Here is a 19,565-nt window from a genome sequence, read left to right on the forward strand (position 1 = left end):
TATCCCATAGTGGGGTTTTTTTGGTTTTGTTTTTTTTAGAAATATTAGTGACAGCATGACTAGAAGGAGAAAGGGAAATAACTCATTTTACTTCTAGGAAATTAGAAATCCCTGAAAGTCTAAATGACTTGACCAAGGTCACACAGGAAGTCTGTGGCAGACCAAGGAAAGGAACATAAATCTCTTGACTTGTGTTTGTCCTTAAACAAAAAGGCTTTTTGCCATTCCCAGAATTAAGGTCCCCAGAGCCATTTAAAACATCGAAATACCATGGTGTTTAGTATGCACATGAGAACCACAAACCTGAAGAACTGCTGTGTGAGCATGTAAAATAGCTCTTATCCTAAAACTGGATCCCTATTGGATTCCCTATTACATGGAAAACAAACTAGCCACTGATTTTAATAGGGTTCTAGGCAAGGATCCGATTGCAAGAACGGGACCAAAGCATGCGCTTGGTGAACTCAACAGTCTCCCATCAGGCATGCTCCAATACTTCTGGAAGGAGTCCTAACTTAACAAAGCTGAAACAAAACATTTTAAAAGGCCATACATCTCAAGGAAATCAAAGTCAATACTATGCAGGTCCTTTCCATAATTTTTGACAGCTACGGATAAAAGCTTCTGGAGAAGGACATTAACAGGAGTGGCAGGCAAGCAACAGAAAAAGCATCAGCAGTCCAAATGTGATGGAGTTCCACCTTTTCCTTTTAAGTGAATCTAGAGGGGATGCAAGAAGTCATTAAGTCAACAGTTTTCAAACTAACTACCAAATCACTGCTGATCAATCCTGACACTGGGACCTGATTTTCAGTGCTTCAATACAACCAGGTTCTTTACCATACGGTGCCCAGGCACCTGTAGAATCAAATGGGAATACGAAAAGCAAGCTTCCATCAGAATCCATTCATGCTTAAGAGGAGAATGCACTTTGGAATTACAGATGCCAATCACCATCTGAACTGCCCTTAATTAGAAGGAAAAAAAAAGAACAACAACAAAAAAAATTCAAGGGCTTTGGGCGGGGGGGAGGGGAATAGGGAAAACCAACAGCAAAGCAGCATTCCACGAGGCATGGAGGTTAGTTAACACATAAAAAAAACCCATGAAGACCATGCAACAGGAAAACATACAATCAGAGAAAAGGACCAGGCAGTTAGAAATGAAACAAGGACAGCAAGATATGGAAAGGAAAGTGAAGGGGAGAAGCTAAACAAAGTAAAACAAGTTCTTCTTTTCAAAGCAATACTTATAGAAAATGGAAGACTTCAATACTTTCCTAATGTTACTTTTATTGTGAGGTAATTACCATCATTAACAGATATATGTTGCTCACCATAGATTACACACAACCTTTCATGTAACTCTCAGATGCACCTTCACTTTGAAAAAAAATTCAGAGTCCACCACTACAGCTTGCAGTTTATGGGCTGTGCAAAGGAAATTGACCTCATAAGAAACATGAGCTCAGAGGTATCAAGTACCTCAAAACTTTCATCAAGGCAACATTAATGTTCTATGACATTTGTAGCTTTTTAAAGTACATTTCTAGTCTGAAAGAGAAACCAATATTGGCATCACTGTGTCACTGTACCTAGATCAGATTTGATCCTCAAGGAAAGACATCTATTTCCTAAATGACAGTCCAGACATCCATCAACCACATGCAGGATTCTATGGCCCCAACTATGCCCTCACTTATACCGCCAAGGTTCATATCAAATAATGTGCAACAAGAATCCATTTTGATTCATTGTCATCTTTTAAACCACCAAGAGCATGTCTGCCAAAGCTGTAACGATAACTTAAAAGCATTAATTTATATTAATTCAATATTCTGCTAAGAATGGCATTTTTTTTAACTAAGTGAAAAAAACCCTTATGAAACCAGAATGTGCAAAAGACATTGCACACGTTAACAATATTGGTCTGAAAATTAATTAGACCAGGAGGTAGGCAACCTCTGGTACCAAATCGTGGCACACAAAGGCATTTTATTTGGCGCACATGCCTCGGGGCGGATGGAAGGGAAGGGGCCAGCACTGTATTGTCACAACAAGGATCAGGCCCCTTGCAACTCCCCTGCATCAATTCCTGGCATGTCGAAATTCCAGGTCATGATTGAGGCCCTCTGCTCAAAAACACTGCCGATCCCCAAAACCCAGGCCTCAAAGATTTTCCCCAACTAAACTGAGAAAGGAACGTCAAATGAAGCTTATGTTCCATTATAGAATTTGCTTCAAAATATCTAAGTTGGAAATAACTTCTTTAAGCTGAATCAACAGCTTTGAATCAGGACTGGGGATCAGTTAAGATGAGTTTCTTTTATCTTGATCTTATGTAATCTTGAGTTATGTAATTGCTAAAGTTGTCCTATACAGTTCATCTTTTACCAGAAATTAAAGATGGAAATTCTCAGCCCCAAAGGAAAATTGTTCAGATGGTTATGAATGAATGAAAATAATGTTACAACTGAACAATTCTGCATCCTTAACCAAGTCATGTTTTTGGCAACCACTGTGGACACACTACAAGACTGTAAAACTACCTGCATCCTTTGTTTTAACAAGCAGCAACATGCACAACTTAAGCAGGAAACCCATGCTTGGTAACAAGGTAAGGGTGAAATAGTAACAGCCTTAGCCAAAGGGAGGGAGCAAGAGGTACACTGCAAGAAGAGTAACTTATATAACAGAGATGGCAAGACTTTTGGTCAGATTGTCAAAAAACGGCAATGTAAGCTGCTGGACTGCCAGAAAAAAACAAAAACCCAGGGCTACAGGTACATAATCATAAGCATTGTTTTATTTTTTGGTTTTTGCTTTCCTTCTTTTAGTTTGTTTTTCTACAGTAAATACCAGGTTTTCTAAAAATTCTAAATCTGGTCACAATAAATAAAACTTCATATACTACCTTTGTTGTTGTGTATTTTTTGTTCAGCATGTTGTGATGAGAGAGAGAGAAAAAAGAGAAAGAAAAAAGAAAAAGAAGAGGGAGAAAGGAGAGGAAAGAGAAAAAAGGAGATGAGAGAAAGGGAAAGAGAAAAGCACTAACTTCCTGGGCAGGAGTGGGGTGGGGTCAGCTTTATGGGGCAGGCTGCAGCAGCCTGGCAGTGATGGAGGGGTGGCTATGGGGGGGGGGGGGGGGGGTTAAGGCTAATTCTGGGGTGGCTATAGCCCCCTCAACACTCCCCCCTCCAGTGCTGCCCATGCACTGGGCTCCAGGACCCCACCCAGGTTGTGTGTCAGTGCTGCTGCACACACCCCTCTGGGTGGATGGCGGTGCAGCGGCCTGAGGCAGTGCAACCCCAGACCGCCCCCCACCCACCCACAGCACAGACACCCCCTGAAAAGAAGCTGGCATCACCCCTGCAGCCAGCCCAGCCTCTGGGTAGCTGCTGCCCACCATGGAGCTCAGGCTGCATGTCCAGCTGCCTGCCGGGAGCACCCCAGGCTTCATTGCTAGCAGCAGCTGCCCACAGCCAAGGTGAGTGTTGATATGCCAAGCAAAATGGCCTTGCATGCCATTCTTTGGCACACGTGCCAGGGGTTGCCAATTCTTGTTATATAACAGCCATAACATTGTATATGTAGCTTGAAATGCAATCTCTTTGAAGGGAAAGATTATCTGCAGCCTATAAATAAAGAGTAAAAAAAGTAAAACATTTAAGAGTGCTTTAAGTATTTAAAATTTTTTATCGTAAGTCATTTCTAGCTTCAGTGTCAGAGCAAAGATGGCTAGCTGTCCCATGGTAGGCTTGCTCATGTATGCAAACTTTACTATCAAAGCATGAAATGATATGTACTCCTCTTTCCAATAACACTGTGAAAGGCTTGTGGGCACATATAACATATTATCAACTGAAGAACCAAGAACCCTGTGCTTTCAGTCTGTGTAAAACTTTATGCAATTGCAATAAAAAAAAAAATGCAAAACAGCCGCGCTACTGTTTAGAAGAACTGAATTAACTAGAAATTTTTGCAATGTTTTGCCTGTGAGCACGCTGATTTTACGTGATTTCTACAAGTGATATTATATCTTACTTTCCATCCAGGTATTCAAGAACTCCAGCTTAAAAAAAAATACTTACGAAAATAGATCAAACCACTGCTGTTTGGTGACAGATTCCTGGCGCAAAAGCTTCAGAACAATGGGGCGCATGGAATCCCATTTGTCTTCAAATTGAAGTGAACCTTTATTCTTTACAAAAAGAAACAAAAAACAAAATTTAAATGCAAGTCAAGTAAAAATGAATCTAAGTTTGTTATGACAGTTGGAGCTTTTTTCACATTTGCTAATATATCCTTTTAACAAAAGTTACGAATTACTACAGCAATAAACTAAGCAAGCAAATAGCTATACAATACTAAATAAAATTTGGACAAAAACTTCAGAATTATGAACCACTTTAAGGAACTGTAAAAGTTACTTTTCCACACACATTAATTTAAAACGTTTGCCAAGAAAACATTAATATATAAATTAAATGGTTGATTGTATATGAAAAAATAAGTCAAGCTTATACTAAGAGACAAACTTAATATTGCTATTTAAAATTTCTAAGGATTGCAGAATTCCACAAACTGCAGTTTAACTTAATATATTATGAGCTCTTCATTATCATGCATTTGCACCATCTGAAGTACCTGTACCAAAGCTGAACTACATTTTCCAAGCCAGGACTTTTTTTTTTGGGGGGGGGGGGGAAATAAGATGCCACACGTACTTTTCTGTCAGTGAGAATCTTACCATCCTGGTCTCAGTAAGTTAGAGATATATAACAAAAATCTGTATTGTATTCAGAATACAGTAGTAATGATGAATATATTTTAGCCATTAGATGTGTCACACATTTTAATGATTCCAAACTATGACTATTTTGTGATATAGCTTTAGGATAAGATACCCAAATGCATTTTAATAGACTTAAAAACCATTTACAGATATTATACAGTTCTGATATTAAGAATGACAGTCTTTACTCCAGAGGACCATGGTTTACTAAACGTTTAATTCAATCAGTCTTGAGAGATAATGCAACAGAAACATACACTTCTCCATAAAAACCTGAGTAGAGAAATCAGGAAACTTAAAAAACAAACAAACAAACAAAAAAAAAAAACACCCCCCCACACACAACCACACCCACCCACCAACAACTCCTCAACTCCTTGTTGGATGCATTTGAGAATCAGGGGAAAACATAGTACAAACTAGAACTCCATTCTTAACCTATTTTTTCTGATCTTGGAGTAGCATTCAGAGTAAGAATCAATATAAACACGAGGCACTGAAATATCATACAGAACATATTCTGTCTGAGGGAGCTTAAATCACCCTTACAAGTAAAAAAATTAAGACGTTTGATACATTCTTGACAGACTCAGTCACCAGTGTGGCTTGACCCAGGGAATCTGGATTTTCTTGAGAAGTTCTGTATTAATTATTCAGAAAGTTACCACGAAGCAAGTACCCACGCTAAAATGCAACACGTGGTTTTCTCTAAGACCCAGACTATTCCCAAGAGTACAAAATTTAGTGGAAGTGACAGTTCTCTGAAATTAAATTACTTCTAGCTAAAAAAATTATTTGGCAAAGTTTGAGATTGACCACTTACAGCATGGCAAGTCAGAGCACATTCATGCTTTCTTAAAATGGTTAATCTCTCTTAATATTATACTGAATGCTCTGCTTTCCCCATAGGTTGGGTGTCCTTGTTGTGCTGCATTCTTATTTAAGAAAAAAAATTGTTGCCATAGGAATAGTTTCCTATCCTGAAGGTTTAGGAGTTACTGTCCTTCAGATTTCTACAGGCTCCTTCCTCTATCAGACCACCCAGGAAACCAACTTCTTAAGACATTTGTTTCATTAGATGACATTGAATTATTTTTTCTTCTTTTGTATAAAGGTAGGTCAGTAAATATTCATACTAATAACCCTACTGTTACTTTATTAAAATAACTATTTAAAATATAACCACAAAAATTACTAATTGAAAAGTATTCAACTTCTTGGGCTCAGTGGACAATGCAAATCATAATCGGGCCAGATCCTGTTACAGCAAAGGTGCACAGAACATAGGTTAAAGGAAAGCAATACAAGGATGGTGTACAATCACATAATTGCTGTATACTTTTTGCACCTTCTACCCCGCTTTTACCCCTCCGCCCCAGTCCCAGGATCACCATGTAGGGCTGTATCCGAGCATAAATTAAAACTGGGCCAAAATGGCAGCCAGGAACTGGCAACCATACTTTTTTTCCAGGTACACAGACTACACTGGTAGCACAAAATGGTGGATGTGGAGGAAGGAAAAAGGATCATTTACATCAGGGGTGTCAAACTCAAGTGGGCTGGAGGGCTATCTTCCAGGCCTGTACGAATCAGGAAGTATTTGGCACTGTCCCAATTCAATTTGGCCAATTTGGATCCAGAGATTTGGCGCCTATTCAGAGATATGCCATAAACTATATAGGCAGGAGTCCTTGACATTGGACACAGCTTCCTCAGGCTGGTAAGTCTGCTGTGGTGGGCAGAGGGAAGGAGCGTGGGGAGTAGATCAATGCCCCCACAGCAAGGGAGGAATTGGACAAGCTGCCCAGTGGGGGGGGGGGCAAGGCCACAGGACTCTGGGAGCGGGGCTCCCACCACTGCGTGCTGCCGGTCCGGGATCTGCTCTTCCAGTAGCTCCTCCGGAGGGCATGGCAGCAGGTGTATGACCCCAGATCTGCACGGGGGAGGCTGGGCTGGGCGCTGGGAGCAGGGGTTATGCCCTCCCACCACTCAACCAGCCAGGATAGGAAGGCGCAGGACAGTGCCGCTGCGCTGCCTCAGACGAGCCGCTCCAGCCTCCCAGACAAGCTGAGGCTTTGCCCCAGCTGGGCAAGCAGTGCCAGGGCATGGGGTCAAGTGCACGCACCTAGATCGGGGCAGGGCCAGTGGTAGGGGTTACGGGGAATTTCAGGGTGGCTGCAGCCCGCTCAAAGCCCCCGCTCCACTGCACTCTGCGGGTTGGGCAGAGCCAGGGCTGTGCTCTGGGCTGCAGCTGGGGCTAGCCTCCCGGAGCACAGCCCAGCCCAGCCCAGCTTGCCTTGCACAAATCCAGGGGCACATGCTTGCCCCCATGCCCTCCAGGACCGGTGGCACGCAGAGATCTGCCCCACCCGCCATGAATGCCTCAGTGACATGGCAAGTGGCAACTGCCCGCAGACACCGCCAGCAGTGTCAGCAGCAGGAGGGCAAAGGCAAGCGGCGACTGCCCACAGACGCCGCTGGCAGCGGCCTCTCTCAGGGGGTGCACATGCACACAAGTGCAACGCCTACGTTTTGCCAATGCCTCCCCACACTCCTTCCCTCCCCTCTCCACCCACAACAGACTTACCAGCTGGAAGCAGCTGTGTCCAGCATGGTCAAAGACTGCTGCCCGTTTAAGTCTCTGGACAAATCTCCAAATTGACACTAAATCCCTCCAAGTTGATTTGGTCGCTTCTGAAACAATTCAGATCTTTTAATAAGGCTTCCAATTCGATTTGAATTCGGAGATTCAGCCACTAAATTGGGCCAAATCTCCTCCAAAATGAATCAACTACTGGAACTTTGCACAGCCCTATCTTCTGTCCTTTTCAGGTGCCTGCAGGCCGCACCTCAGCAGCACCATGAGCAGAACTGGCAGTCCCAAGGCAGCAGTTATCACCCTGACTTTCCGTGAGACCCTGTGCCACCACAGCCAGAGTCAGGGGTCCGGCCATGGTGACAGGATTTCCCATGGCAGCAGTCCATGTGCTAGTGTGGGTGGCAGCCCCAGCAGCACCACAGTCAAAGTACTACCATCACTGTTAGAGCCCTAGTTCTGGCTGCAGTGGCAAAGCTTCCTGCAGCAGCAGAAAACATGCTGGTGAGAGCTGAGGTGCTATCAACCCAAACATCACCATCATTTGAAGTTCTGCCATCAGGGAACTTTCACTGCGGCACAGGTAACCCTAGCAGTACTGTGGTCAAAGGCTCCACCACAATGTCGAGCTCAGGCTTTAGCCATAACAGCAGGGCTTCCCACAGCAGCTGCCAGATCCCCAGCACTGCAGACAGAAGCCTGTGTCTGCTTCTCAGTGCAGTGCTGACAGACAACCTGAGCAGTACTGTAGGTTCCTACAGCAGCAGCTCACATCCTGGTGAAAGCCAGGACACAGACAGCCCCAGTGTGACTGTGGGTAAACCAGTGGGCTACAGCCAGGGTCTAGCAGGTGGCAGGGCTTCCCGTGGTAGCAGAGAGTACTCTGGTGAGAGCCAGAAGTGCAGGCAGCTCCAGGGGCACTGTGGTTGGAAGCTCCACCACTCCAACTGGAGCCTGCTGAGCTAGGTCTTTTGCCCCAGCTTTGATAACAGTGGCAGGGCTTCTGCCTACAGTGTTATCTCCCTGAGGCAGTGGCTACCACTGTAGGCAGCCCCCCCACATCACAGCCAGAGCCACGGCAAAAGTCTGCAGGGTGAATGACTCGAGTCAGTGGGCCAGATCTGGACTGCAGGCCTTGACATCCCTGATATACATTAAAGCAGAACTCCCACTAGGGTGATTTTCCAATATCAGGCAACAACAAGGATCTACCTGGAGTACAGTACAAAGCACCTATACCATGCTGGAGAATCAGGCTGAGTTCAATATTCACAAAGGTACACAGACATGCTGATGCTGGACTCTGGTATCTAAATCTAGAAACAGAATTGACAAACTTAAGAGTCTTGATTCCCTGCACTTTAAAAAGGGAAACCTTTAATGCCTATGATCAAGACTCAAAACACCTAGCACACTGAATGGGGAAATCCCTAAGCTATACAAGAACTACTAAAGAGTTGTACCCAAAATCTTCTGTCCACCAGTTTTTTCTGCCTACGCAAGACAGTTTCCAAACTCATAAGCCTCTCAGGTTGAGGAAGTTCCAGCCTACATCTCCCAATACCCAGGAGAATGTCCCAGCTTAAAGACCAGGCTGGGATGGAAATATTTTCCCCACCTCTTCTTTTGAAGCTGCACCACTGCACAGAAAGGAATGGAGCTCAAGAAAAGTAAGCATGACTAGCCAAGCAATAAGAATATCCATCTATGATGGGAGAAATCTTAGGTTCTCATTTTTGCTTCAGGGACTGTTTTGGCATTAGTATAGTTCAATAAAATACAGAAATAGACCCTGAACCAGGAACTAGGACCCAAGACTCCCTTATGTCAAGTAAATGTCCTTGTATTAAGGGGTTACCAAGTCTCGCTCCCTCTCTGACACCGAGGCTCTTGTATTCTCTTACAGTGGCCCAACTTCAACAAGATGCATGGAGAGTACTTTTCAGACTCAGCATAGCCTAGCCTCCAGCCTGACTGGTAAAGCCTTCTCCTGGAAGTGGGAGATATGGATTTGAACCCATTTAAGCTGAGAAAAATCTAAAACCAGTGCAAGTACTCTATTCATTACGCTATTATGTAGAACAGTGGTTGTCAACCGGGGATACATGTACCCCTAGGGGTACTTAAAAAGGTCCTAGGGGGTAAGCAAACCTAATATGGCCAATAAATGGTATATGCACGCGTGCAGCTGCAGCACAGCATGCAGGCAGCCAGAAGACCAGCCAGGTTCTGCTAGTAAAATGTGGTGGTGAGGAAAGCTGTCTGTGGGCAGCAGATTGAGGCCCCAGCAGTGGGGGACGGAGTAGGGCTGGGGCTGGCCAGCCAGGGTGGATGCTAGACTACACCGTGCGGAGGACAGCTCCCACAACTATGCACACCCTGGGAGCACATGGGGGGTGCATGCCCCCCAGTTCTGTGCACAGGGCAGGTGGCAGCAGTGCTAGAAGCAGGGCTTCAGCCCCCCCAGAATTGGCTTTAGCCCCCTCCCAGCACTGCTGCTGCCTGCCCCGACCGCAGCCTGGCCCAGCCCCCACTGGGGGGAGGTGGCACCGGCCCCAGCCCACAAGGCCCTGCACGCAGATCCAAGGACACATGGCCCACATACCCTCCTGGGGTATGCACAGTGGCAGGAGCCATCCCTCCCTGCACCCCCTGGACAAGTCACTTGCAGCCTGAATCGAGCCCTACCCCAACCACCCATGCTCGGGGCAGGTGGTGGTGGCACTGAGAGGGGGCCTGCAGCCACCCCAGCATTCACCATAGCCAATGTTCCCTCTAAAGTGCATGCGTGCATGCATGCCCCCCCCCACAACACACCTTCCTGCATATTCGCTTTGTAATGCCACACACTCTCTCCCAGAGAGAAGCTGGGCTGCAGCTTCCTAGAAACCTGGAGTGCGGTGGAGGCACTGGGGCTGACAGTCAGTTACCACTTGGGTGATCTCCATTTCTCACCACGCTGGCATCCCCTGTCGCAAGGTGTGGTGCAGGCAGCGGCTCCTCCCCAAGACAAGGTGGGGGGGGGGGGGGAGACACGACACAGACAGGGGCTGAGCTGGGCACCACTCAGGCTCCGCTGGCTCCAGGGAACTGCTCCACTTCCCAGCCCCTCTGGGCGAGCTTTGTCCCCATCCCATGTGCCTCCTCGCTGTCTGGTCTGCCCAGTGGCAGGACGCATAAGACTCCACGCTGCTTTCAAAGACTGCAGAGGCATGGAGGCAGTGTTGATCATTTCTGAAAGAGTGATGAAATCTGTGAGACAGATAGGGCAGACCAGGCAGACCTTCAGTGTTTCACAGTACCTGAGAGCTTTACAGAGTATATTAAGTGATGTGATTTATGTCCGTCACATGAAATCCATTCTCTTTTGCATGCTGTCCTCAGGTGGAGAATTATACCTAAACTTTTCTGTTTTGGTAGGGTTTTTTATATTTTATTTTTTAAAAATTAAAATATAAATATAATTTAGTATTTCAAGAATCTTTTCTCCCAAATAACGTTGTGAGAATAATTTGGTCAGTGCACTAAAAGGTGGAGGCGAGACCAACTCAGGAATGGACCAAAGCGGCATGCTCACGAATCACTAAACCTTAGAGGGAACATTGGTCATAGCCCACCCAGCCCCACTCCCAGCCCCAAACATAACATGGCCCAGCCCCTGCTGGGAAGAGTCCAGCGCTGGCCTCAGCCCGTCCTGCCCCTTGCGTAGATCTGAGGGCATATGCCCCGCATGCCCTTCCCGGGGTGCACATAGCTGCAGGAGCCACACCCCATGCAGCTCAATCCCATGTCCCACCCTGGGTGTGCCGTCCCTTCCCCAGTCCCACTTCCTCCCCCACTGCTTGGCTGGCCTGTCCTACCCTGCTTGCAAATCCAGGGGCACCCCCCCCATGCCCTCCTGGTGGGAGCTATCCCCCACACCAAACAAACTGTGGCTCTGTCCTGCACCACACTCAGCCTCAGTTGTGCAGCTCCAGCCCCACTCCCTCCCTCACCGCAGGGGCCTTGATCTGCCCCTCCCACCCCTTAAAAAACAAGAAAAAAATATAAAAGGGGTACATGAGCTGCAACTTTGAAAGAAAAGGGGTACATTTGTTAAAAAAGATTGAAAAACCCCTGATGTAAAAAGTTACACCACCACTGCTTCCTCCAAAGGTGTTTGGATCAAAGTAGCCATGGGTGTTGAACTCAATGCTGTTAGACATGCTTAAAGCACATCAAATAGATCAGGGTCCCTAGGGGACTCGGGCACAGGGATGCCTATTTTACAAGTCCCAAAGGGCCATATGTGCAAGGCAGACAAATGCTTGGCTCAGAACCACTTTGCATGTGAAAGAAAGCTTTCTGGAAAATATATAGGTTCTAGGAGTTCTTCCAAAGAAAATAAGGTGAAGTTTTGATTAAAAGTTTTCTTAGATTTAAGAGCTTACACTTGTCTGTGAATCCTACCCTGAATGACTTGGGAAGAAAGTCAGTGGGAACCAGTACCCCTTAAAGTTACTCGGGTCCTTTTTAAAACCCTACTCTTTTAAAGGCAAGGAGACTTACACCCTGATAATTGTTACAATATAAAAACAGAATTTTTTTCTGTGCTTGTTAAAATCCTGCCCAATTACAGCACCATTATTTTTAAGGAAAAATAATTCTAAGGGCTATCATCCTTTGAATAACAGATTCTGTAGAAATTTTACAGCCTCAATAACTGTAGTAGGCCTGAAGCATCTGTTGGACAACCCCTGCTATCACAAAAAGCCCATTTAGAGTGACCAGAGTTATAATGACCTGATCAAAAATCACAAGGATGAGATACAATTGTTAACAACCTAAACTTTTCCAACACAGCATGCAACAGTGGTTTTAACCCTTTCATACCACAGAACCATAGAGAAGGGCTGGAAGAGACTGCCAGAGGCCATCTAGTCCAATCTTTTACCTGAGGCAGGATCATTCCTTATCCAAGTAGTCCTACACAATCTAAACTCTGCATAAGCCTACGGTTAACCTTGACATAACGAAGACCTAACATGCCACAGGTAATGCAGGGGAACCCTGACAGCCATCATCCTGCTTCTATGAAATGTTGTCAGTATATGCTCAAGAGATCCTAGGTAGAGGGCCACACCCCTGCTATAGAGGAAGACATAAAGCTTCACAGCCTGTACCAATCTGACCATGGGGTAAACTTCCTTCCTGACCCCAAATGTGGCAATCAGCCTGACCCTGGGCAAAGCCAGGAATCTACGGCTTTGCTCCCAGAAGGAACACTGGCACACCCAAAGTCCCCAGCCTTCACTGTGGCCAACACCAAATGACTCTGAGGAAGGCTTAAAAACACCCTGACATGTAGCAGAAAAGGGAGCAGGGGTGGAAGGAGGGTAGGCAGGGGCAACTACCAAAGCCCAGAAGCATGGAAAATACCCATAACAGAGCATGGGGATAGCTACACCTAGATCATCCCTAAGCAGTGGCTATCCAAACCGTTCTTGAACACCTCCAGTGATGGACAGTTCACAATTTCCCTAGGCAGTCTATTCTAGGCAGTCTATTCTACTGCCTCACTATATTTAACAGTAAAAAAGTTTTTTCCATATATCCAATCTAAACTTACTTTGCTGCAACTTCAAGCCACTGGTCTGAATTCTCCTCTCAGCAAACAAGACAGAAAAGGTGCTTTCCCTCTTCTTTATGGCAGCCCTTCAAGAATTTGAAGAGTGCTATCATGTCCCCTCTCAAGTACCTTTTCCACAAGCTCAACATGTCTAGCTCTTTTAGCCTCTCCGCATCTGATTTGCTAAGTCTTTGATCACCTTTATTGGACCATCTCTCACTTCACATCCTTTTAAAAATATGAAGTCCAGAACTGCATACAGTACTCCAAATGAGGCCTAACCTGTTACATCCCATGTCTTGCACCTAATGTTTCTATCGATACATCCCAAAACTGCATCCGTCTGCCACAAAACCCCTACACCCAACTCCATAAGGCGTGTGGAACTGATGCAAAGCCAAACAACCTAACCTGGTAATGGCAGTGTACCTCCTCCAGGCCCACTCCACCATAATTCTCAATCTCTTTGCAGAATCCTTGATGACCTATCCAGAGGCCCATGATTCTGCAGAGAACAGTTTCAAAAGCACCATCATACATAATTCCACTACTGAATTTCACCTTACAGAAAGTCTGAATGGTACATTGTTCTGCTGTCAGTTCAGACAAAAAAAAATGTCTTACAACGTGAAATTTCTTCTGAAGGATCTTTTCTGAAATTAATTTAACAGACCTCTCAAAATCTCAGAAAATTATTTCTATACTCAAAGTGCTGAAATTTTGGAGAGAACTACTTTTTAAGTACAAAATCCTTCAGCTTCAATCATAGAGTCACAGCTGATATCTTTACAATGATTTATATTACATTACAAGAACAGCTGAAAGTCCCATATGGTGATATGGCCTTTGTATTAGGTACTGTACAAGAATCCCTGAGACAGAGGCTGCCTTCACTTAAGCTTACAAAAAACGTCATACATGATTTGGTATACTAAGCTCTTTTCACTGCTTGTTGCTTCAATAGAAGATACAAGTATAAATGTCTCTAAAAGTCACATTGTCTCTGAAAAAACATTAACAGCTCCCCTTAGTCAGGTTACTTTGTTACCCTGTTAGTCTGACACCCTAAGTAAGGCAGGGACAGGGTAGCACCTTAGAGACCAACTAGTTTGGAGAAGTATAAGCTTTTGTAGGCAAGTCTACTTTGTCAGATGTCACCTACAAAAACTTATATTTCTCCAAACTAGTTAGTTTCTAAGGTGGTACCCTCTCCTGCTTTTTGCTGTACTTGTGAAATAATCAAAAGGTGGCCTGCTTCATTTGTCAGGCATTTCTATTCCCAATCAGCTGCTCTCACAGCAGGATTAACCAACTCGATATACCAACTGTTAAGCAGAGTAGGATGAGCCATGCCAGCCACGAGAAACTTGTATTTTCACTCGCAATGTCCTCCCATGCTTTCCTCTGAAACTTGTCCAGCCTGGTCTTATGGATTTGATTTTGGAAGTAGCAAAAAGCCAGTTCAGTACTTGGGTTAAGTGAACAGTCTTCCTGCTTTATTAAAACTGTCCTTACTTTATTTCTGGCAAAAAAATCTCAAAAAGAAATCAAACTAAATAGCTCATGCTTTGCGCCTAGTTATGTGAATAAAGCTAATTTATTTGCTAACGATAGGAAAATATAACTTGAATGTGTTACTATTTTTTATCCAGTGTATCTGGTAAGACCTAAACATATGCAGAATGAAATGTATTTTTAAACATTAAATATTCCATTAGAGCTAGCATGACTCACTAACTAGGACGACTCGTTACAGAATGCTGAATAGGAAACACTATGAGGGTAAGTTCATAGTTTCTTGTTTCCTACCTTATTCCACATGCAGGGTATGATCTAGATTTTCATAGGTGAGACTACAGAGGTGCTTAATTTTTTTAACATTTACTCCCTAATGCCCAAAATAGGCAAAGAGTTCCTAAACTTGCTGAACTGCCTGTCATGGAGTTCTAAACCCTTTTATTTATCTCGCTGATGAGCTCAGCCATGTTCTTACGAGGACCAAAAACCTGAAAAGACCTCCCTCACTAAAAAAAAAGCAAAGCAAGAAAGGTTTCCAATTAGGATGGCCCACATACCACTACTAGTCAACACACAGAGTAATGGTGTTGTTGTGTAGTGATATCAGTGAATAAACATTATGCATAAGGGGTATAAGCAGTAGTAGTTTTCACGTAAAGGAGTATGCAACCAAAAAAGTTTGAAAACCTCTGACATGGCCTGAACAGTAATCAAGTACTGGGAGTTTTTAGTGGTCATCTTGGGTCACATCTGAATCAGTGACCTGGAGGCAAATAAAAAAAAAAATGCAGTGTTAGAATCCATATTCTAAAACCTCTGTGAAGTTAATTTTTCTGATAGTATCTCCCCAGTCCATCCCACAAATTGTAGTTTGTGAACAAAGGTATGGGGAAGAAAAAAAGATAATCCAAATCTCTGCTAAAGAAGAATACTCCTGACTAGTCCTGTTTAGATTAGAACTGTTATCAAACCATGATAATTGTCAGTTTAACTTCATGTTACTGATTGCCACTAATACACAAATTCCTATTCTGATGGTCAGGAATTAAAATTAACTATATAATATTGCAAAGAGCTAGAAGTACAAATGGAGTAACTCACTTTATATAAGTGAAGGTTGAGATATATATAAGTGAGCTATTCCATTTGTACTTCTAGCTCTTTGCAATGTTCTGCTCCCCAAATGTCATTCCATACATTAACAGTTTTAACTTGCCTGGAACATTATTCACATGTCAGCCCTCCTCACAGCCACTACCAGACTGTGACTTTTAAGGTTTCATTTTATCAAGTATCACCATAGCACCATGCCTTGCTAATAAAGGATTTTTCCCCTTTTACTGCTTTGTAACCTTTCCTTATTGAGAAGTATTACATAGCATACACATAAAAAACTCAGCAGACAGGTTTTAGGTGGCAAGTTATAACAACATTTTTCCAAATCTGAATGTCACATAACATAACATCCCTTTTTATAATCGTGATGCTATGATGCAGATAGTACACTAGAGACATAGCAAGGAGCACAGTAGAAGAACCTACATAAAAACAGAAACTGGTAAATAAGGCACCGGCCTAGAAGTCAGGAGACCTGAATTCTATTCTCGGCTCTGCTGCTGACCTACTGTGGGACTGTAGGCAAATCACATCACCCTTCTATGCCCGTTCTTCCTACTCTTTGTCTTATCTGTTTCATCTCTAAGCTCTTTGGGGCAAGAAGAGTCTTCTTCAGTGTACATACAAAGCCCAGCTGTAGTCTCTAAGTGAAACCTGTAAACACCTAAAAAGAGACACACATTTTGATTACTTTGGTGTAGCTGGCAGTTGGGGCTTTTATTTTTACTCAATAATTAATAATAATAATGCTGTCTTGTGCCAACCTAAGAGATTAATTTATGGGTGAGATGTATGGCTTAAAAGTGCTTAAATCTAGCCATTGCTTCCATTTCAAATCTAACATGCAATCAATCACCACCTGTCCTAACCAGCAACTCTTACAACTGGTAGTGCAACTACAGTGGTTACCACACAAAGCAGATAGGAAGGAGAGTGGGGCTTTAAAATGTATGAAGTGGTAATTAATCAGAACTACAAAAAAGTCTTCATTGCATAACCACAGTTAGCATGAATTATTTGCTGACATCTTAGGAAATCCTTAAAAGAAACAGTCAGCAAGAGGTATCCAAAGTACAGAACCAGAAATACTAATTGAAAGCTGAAAAGTCCATGCGTGTCTGGTGCGGTCCAGGTTGATCAGACAAGAGACAGGGATGAAAGAGAACAGCTGAAACAAGCGGACCAGTAAATGGGATGAGATTAACTACTTAGAGGGAAAGAAACACAAAAGGGCAGGAATTAGGATACAGTTTAAGCCCCATCCTGCAACAGACTTTCCCCTCCATACAGCGCCCTAACTGACTCCAATGAAACTCTGTACCAATGCTATGGCCTGCTTGCACTGACTCTCAGGCCTCGTCTTTACTAGGATTAAAGTAGGGTTAACTGAACCTGACACACTCAATCACAAGGTCTTCTGTACATGTCCCCTAAAAAATGCCTGCTCTTAACCTTTTATTTCTTATCTTTTAGGGACATCCCTCCCAATTTCCAGAAAGTTTAAAGAGATATACATACCATATTCTGGAAGGGTATAAATGTACTGCAAAGCAAGCTTCACTTCATGCTAGTATGCTTTATGTAGAACAGTTTGCTAAGCATCAGGAGGGAGTTCTATTTATTGGATCAAACTCTTGTGCAATTTTTAGCAGTTTTTGTTGCCTCAGTTTCCTCTTTGTAAGAGGCCTTATATTTGGCTGCCTTTTATAAAGCTTTCTCAACTGTTCTGATGAAAAGTTGCTACTTAATTTTACTTATTTAAAAGCACTACAAGACATCAGTAATGCCTCTTTTAGTCATCTATTTCTATACCACCTTTGCCAAGACAGCATCACTGTATATTTAGAATACAACTGCAACTGTTCTTTGAAATGAAGTGTTTATGAAAAAGTCATCACACTACACCTAAGCCTGCTGCCATGCAGAGCTCCCTGAACGGTTAATGCCTTACACTGTGCTCTCACTTAGTAGAAGCATTGTTTTCCAGTAGAATACAGTGAAATCCGGTGGGCCAGATGTCCTTACATCTGCTTAAAGGCTGTGTAATTCTGTTTCCACAAAGCAAGTGTGTCAGTATCCAATAACTCCCAAGCACGCTGCAAGTAACATCACACGGCGAAAGAGCAATGACCAAATGGGACACTCTAGGAGTATCAAACTCATATGGCCCTGGGGCAGCATTAACCCCCCTGGATGCTGGCTCCTCTGACAGGTAGCTGTGGCAGTAAGGAGGAAGGTTAATACTGTCATCATCGCAGACCTGCATCCTCAACAGGGATCCCAAGTTGGGAATCTGGCAACGGGGTAAGCAACAGCAATGTTGCCCACCCTGCCCCCGGGGGCTGATACAGCAGCCATGGGGGTTGACCACTACTCCTCCCTGCCCCACTGCCCACATGTCTATCTCCACAGGTGGGATCCAGAGACCACAAGAAGCCCCGTAGGCCACGTCACCCACCTCTGCAGGCCAGATTCGACCCACGGACTACACCTGATACACTATCTGTATGCTATGTGCCAAAACACTGCTCAAACCAGTACTCAACTGGCTCACCACATCCCCGGCGTTGCTTCTCAAGAACCCACCGGGTTTGTGCAACCCCACCCCCTGCACTTCAAGCAATCGGTGCCACATCCTCTGCCCCTGCCCGGGAACTTGGCACCCCTTCTCCTCCGGGTGCTGAGCCCCGGTGACTCGGCCCTTTCTCAAGAGGAGCCCTGCAGCTGGTCCCCAGTCCTCAAGGCCGCTCCTTTCCCAGCCGAGAGTGGGGCAAGGTGCCCCTCGCCCCCAGCGGCAGGTCGCCTGGCACCAGGCGCCGTAACAGGTTGGCAGGGAAGAGCAAGGCTGCAGCTCGGGCCCCTGCTCCCGTCCTACCCACGAAGCAGCTCCCGGAGCCCCTCACCTGCTCGCGGGCCCCAGGCCGGGAGCCCCAGGCCGGGCCGGGCCTTGCGGGCGGCGCTGACCGCGGGGCAGCGACGAAGCCCGGCCCGGCGGCTCTTTGTTCCCCGCGGGGCCCTGCCCGGCCCGGCTCTCACCTTTAGGAGATTAGACGTCGCCATGTTGCCCCACGGGCCCCGGGCGGCGGCGCTCCCGGGCCGGGGCTGAGCTAGGCTCGGGCCGCCCCCGCTTTACATGGCCCCGCGCGACCCGCCCCCGCCCCCGCGGCTCCGCTCGGGGCTCCGGAGCGGCCGGCTCGGTGCTCCCCACCGCCGCCGCTCAACGCCTCATGGCGGCGCCCGCCCAGGACACACGGCCGCGGCCCGGCTCCATGCGAGGGGCGGGCACGTGAGGCGGCGCCGCCACGGAGCGCGCGGGGGGGCCGGGGGTCCTGCAGCGGCTGCAGCGCCCTCTGCCGCCCGGCGGCCGCCTCGCGGGCACCCGGGCCCCGAGCCCGCGGGAGCCCGCTGCCTTCGGCCGCAGGCGTGGCGCCGGGCCGGGCCGGGCCTTGGGCTGGGTAAACGGTGTGAGGACGGGCCCGTGCACCCCCGGCCCTTCTGGATCCAGCGCATTACGGAGCCCGGTCCAGCCGCTGCATTGCACGCAGCACCCGTGCAGGGCGGATCTGCCACGCGTTCTGTGTGTTTGCGGTGTCCACCCGGGTCCCCTGGAGCACGTGCCACGTGCAGCGCAGAGCCTGGCCTAGCCGGAGCCGGCGCCACATGCAGTCCAGTCCTGTACTGGTTCCCGCGCGGGCTCTAGGCCGTGCAATCCTGCATCCGCTGGGGGTCCAGTCCGGTGCAGGCTGCATGCAGCATACAGGTCAACACAGGGCAGCATCCGTGGCCGAATGATGGGGCTCCACTGGCCGGATCCAGCCCGTGCGCTGTGTCTTTCACACCCCTGCTCTTAGGGAGCCCCTTCATCCATCACTGCACCTCGGCCCTCTCCATCTTTCCCAGGAAGACCTCATCCCCTTCTAGTCTCCCAACCGG

General features: G+C 46.0%; 1 protein-coding gene across 2 annotated transcripts in view; it reads right to left on the minus strand.

Annotated features, from left to right (window-relative positions):
- CUL5 (cullin 5) overlaps positions 1–18,924 on the minus strand; it is a 57,389-nt gene extending 38,465 nt beyond the window's left edge. Inside the window, exons 1-2 of one of the 2 annotated variants that reach the window (XM_090029739.1) lie at positions 18,669–18,924; positions 4,091–4,200 (exon numbers count right to left, since the gene is read on the minus strand). In XM_090029739.1, coding sequence (XP_089885865.1) covers positions 4,091–4,200; positions 18,669–18,692 — 134 coding nt within the window. In that variant the 5' untranslated portion in view covers positions 18,693–18,924. Of the gene's footprint in view, positions 1–4,090; positions 4,201–10,207; positions 10,378–18,668 lie in introns of those variants that run through there. The other variant, XM_090029749.1, reaches the window with a different exon arrangement.
- Between the last annotated feature and the right edge of the window lie 641 nt (positions 18,925–19,565).

This window comes from Crocodylus siamensis, chromosome 1 (genome assembly GCF_052110815.1).
Source record: "Crocodylus siamensis isolate JL-2025a chromosome 1, ASM5211081v1, whole genome shotgun sequence".
NCBI lineage: Eukaryota > Metazoa > Chordata > Crocodylia > Crocodylidae > Crocodylus > Crocodylus siamensis.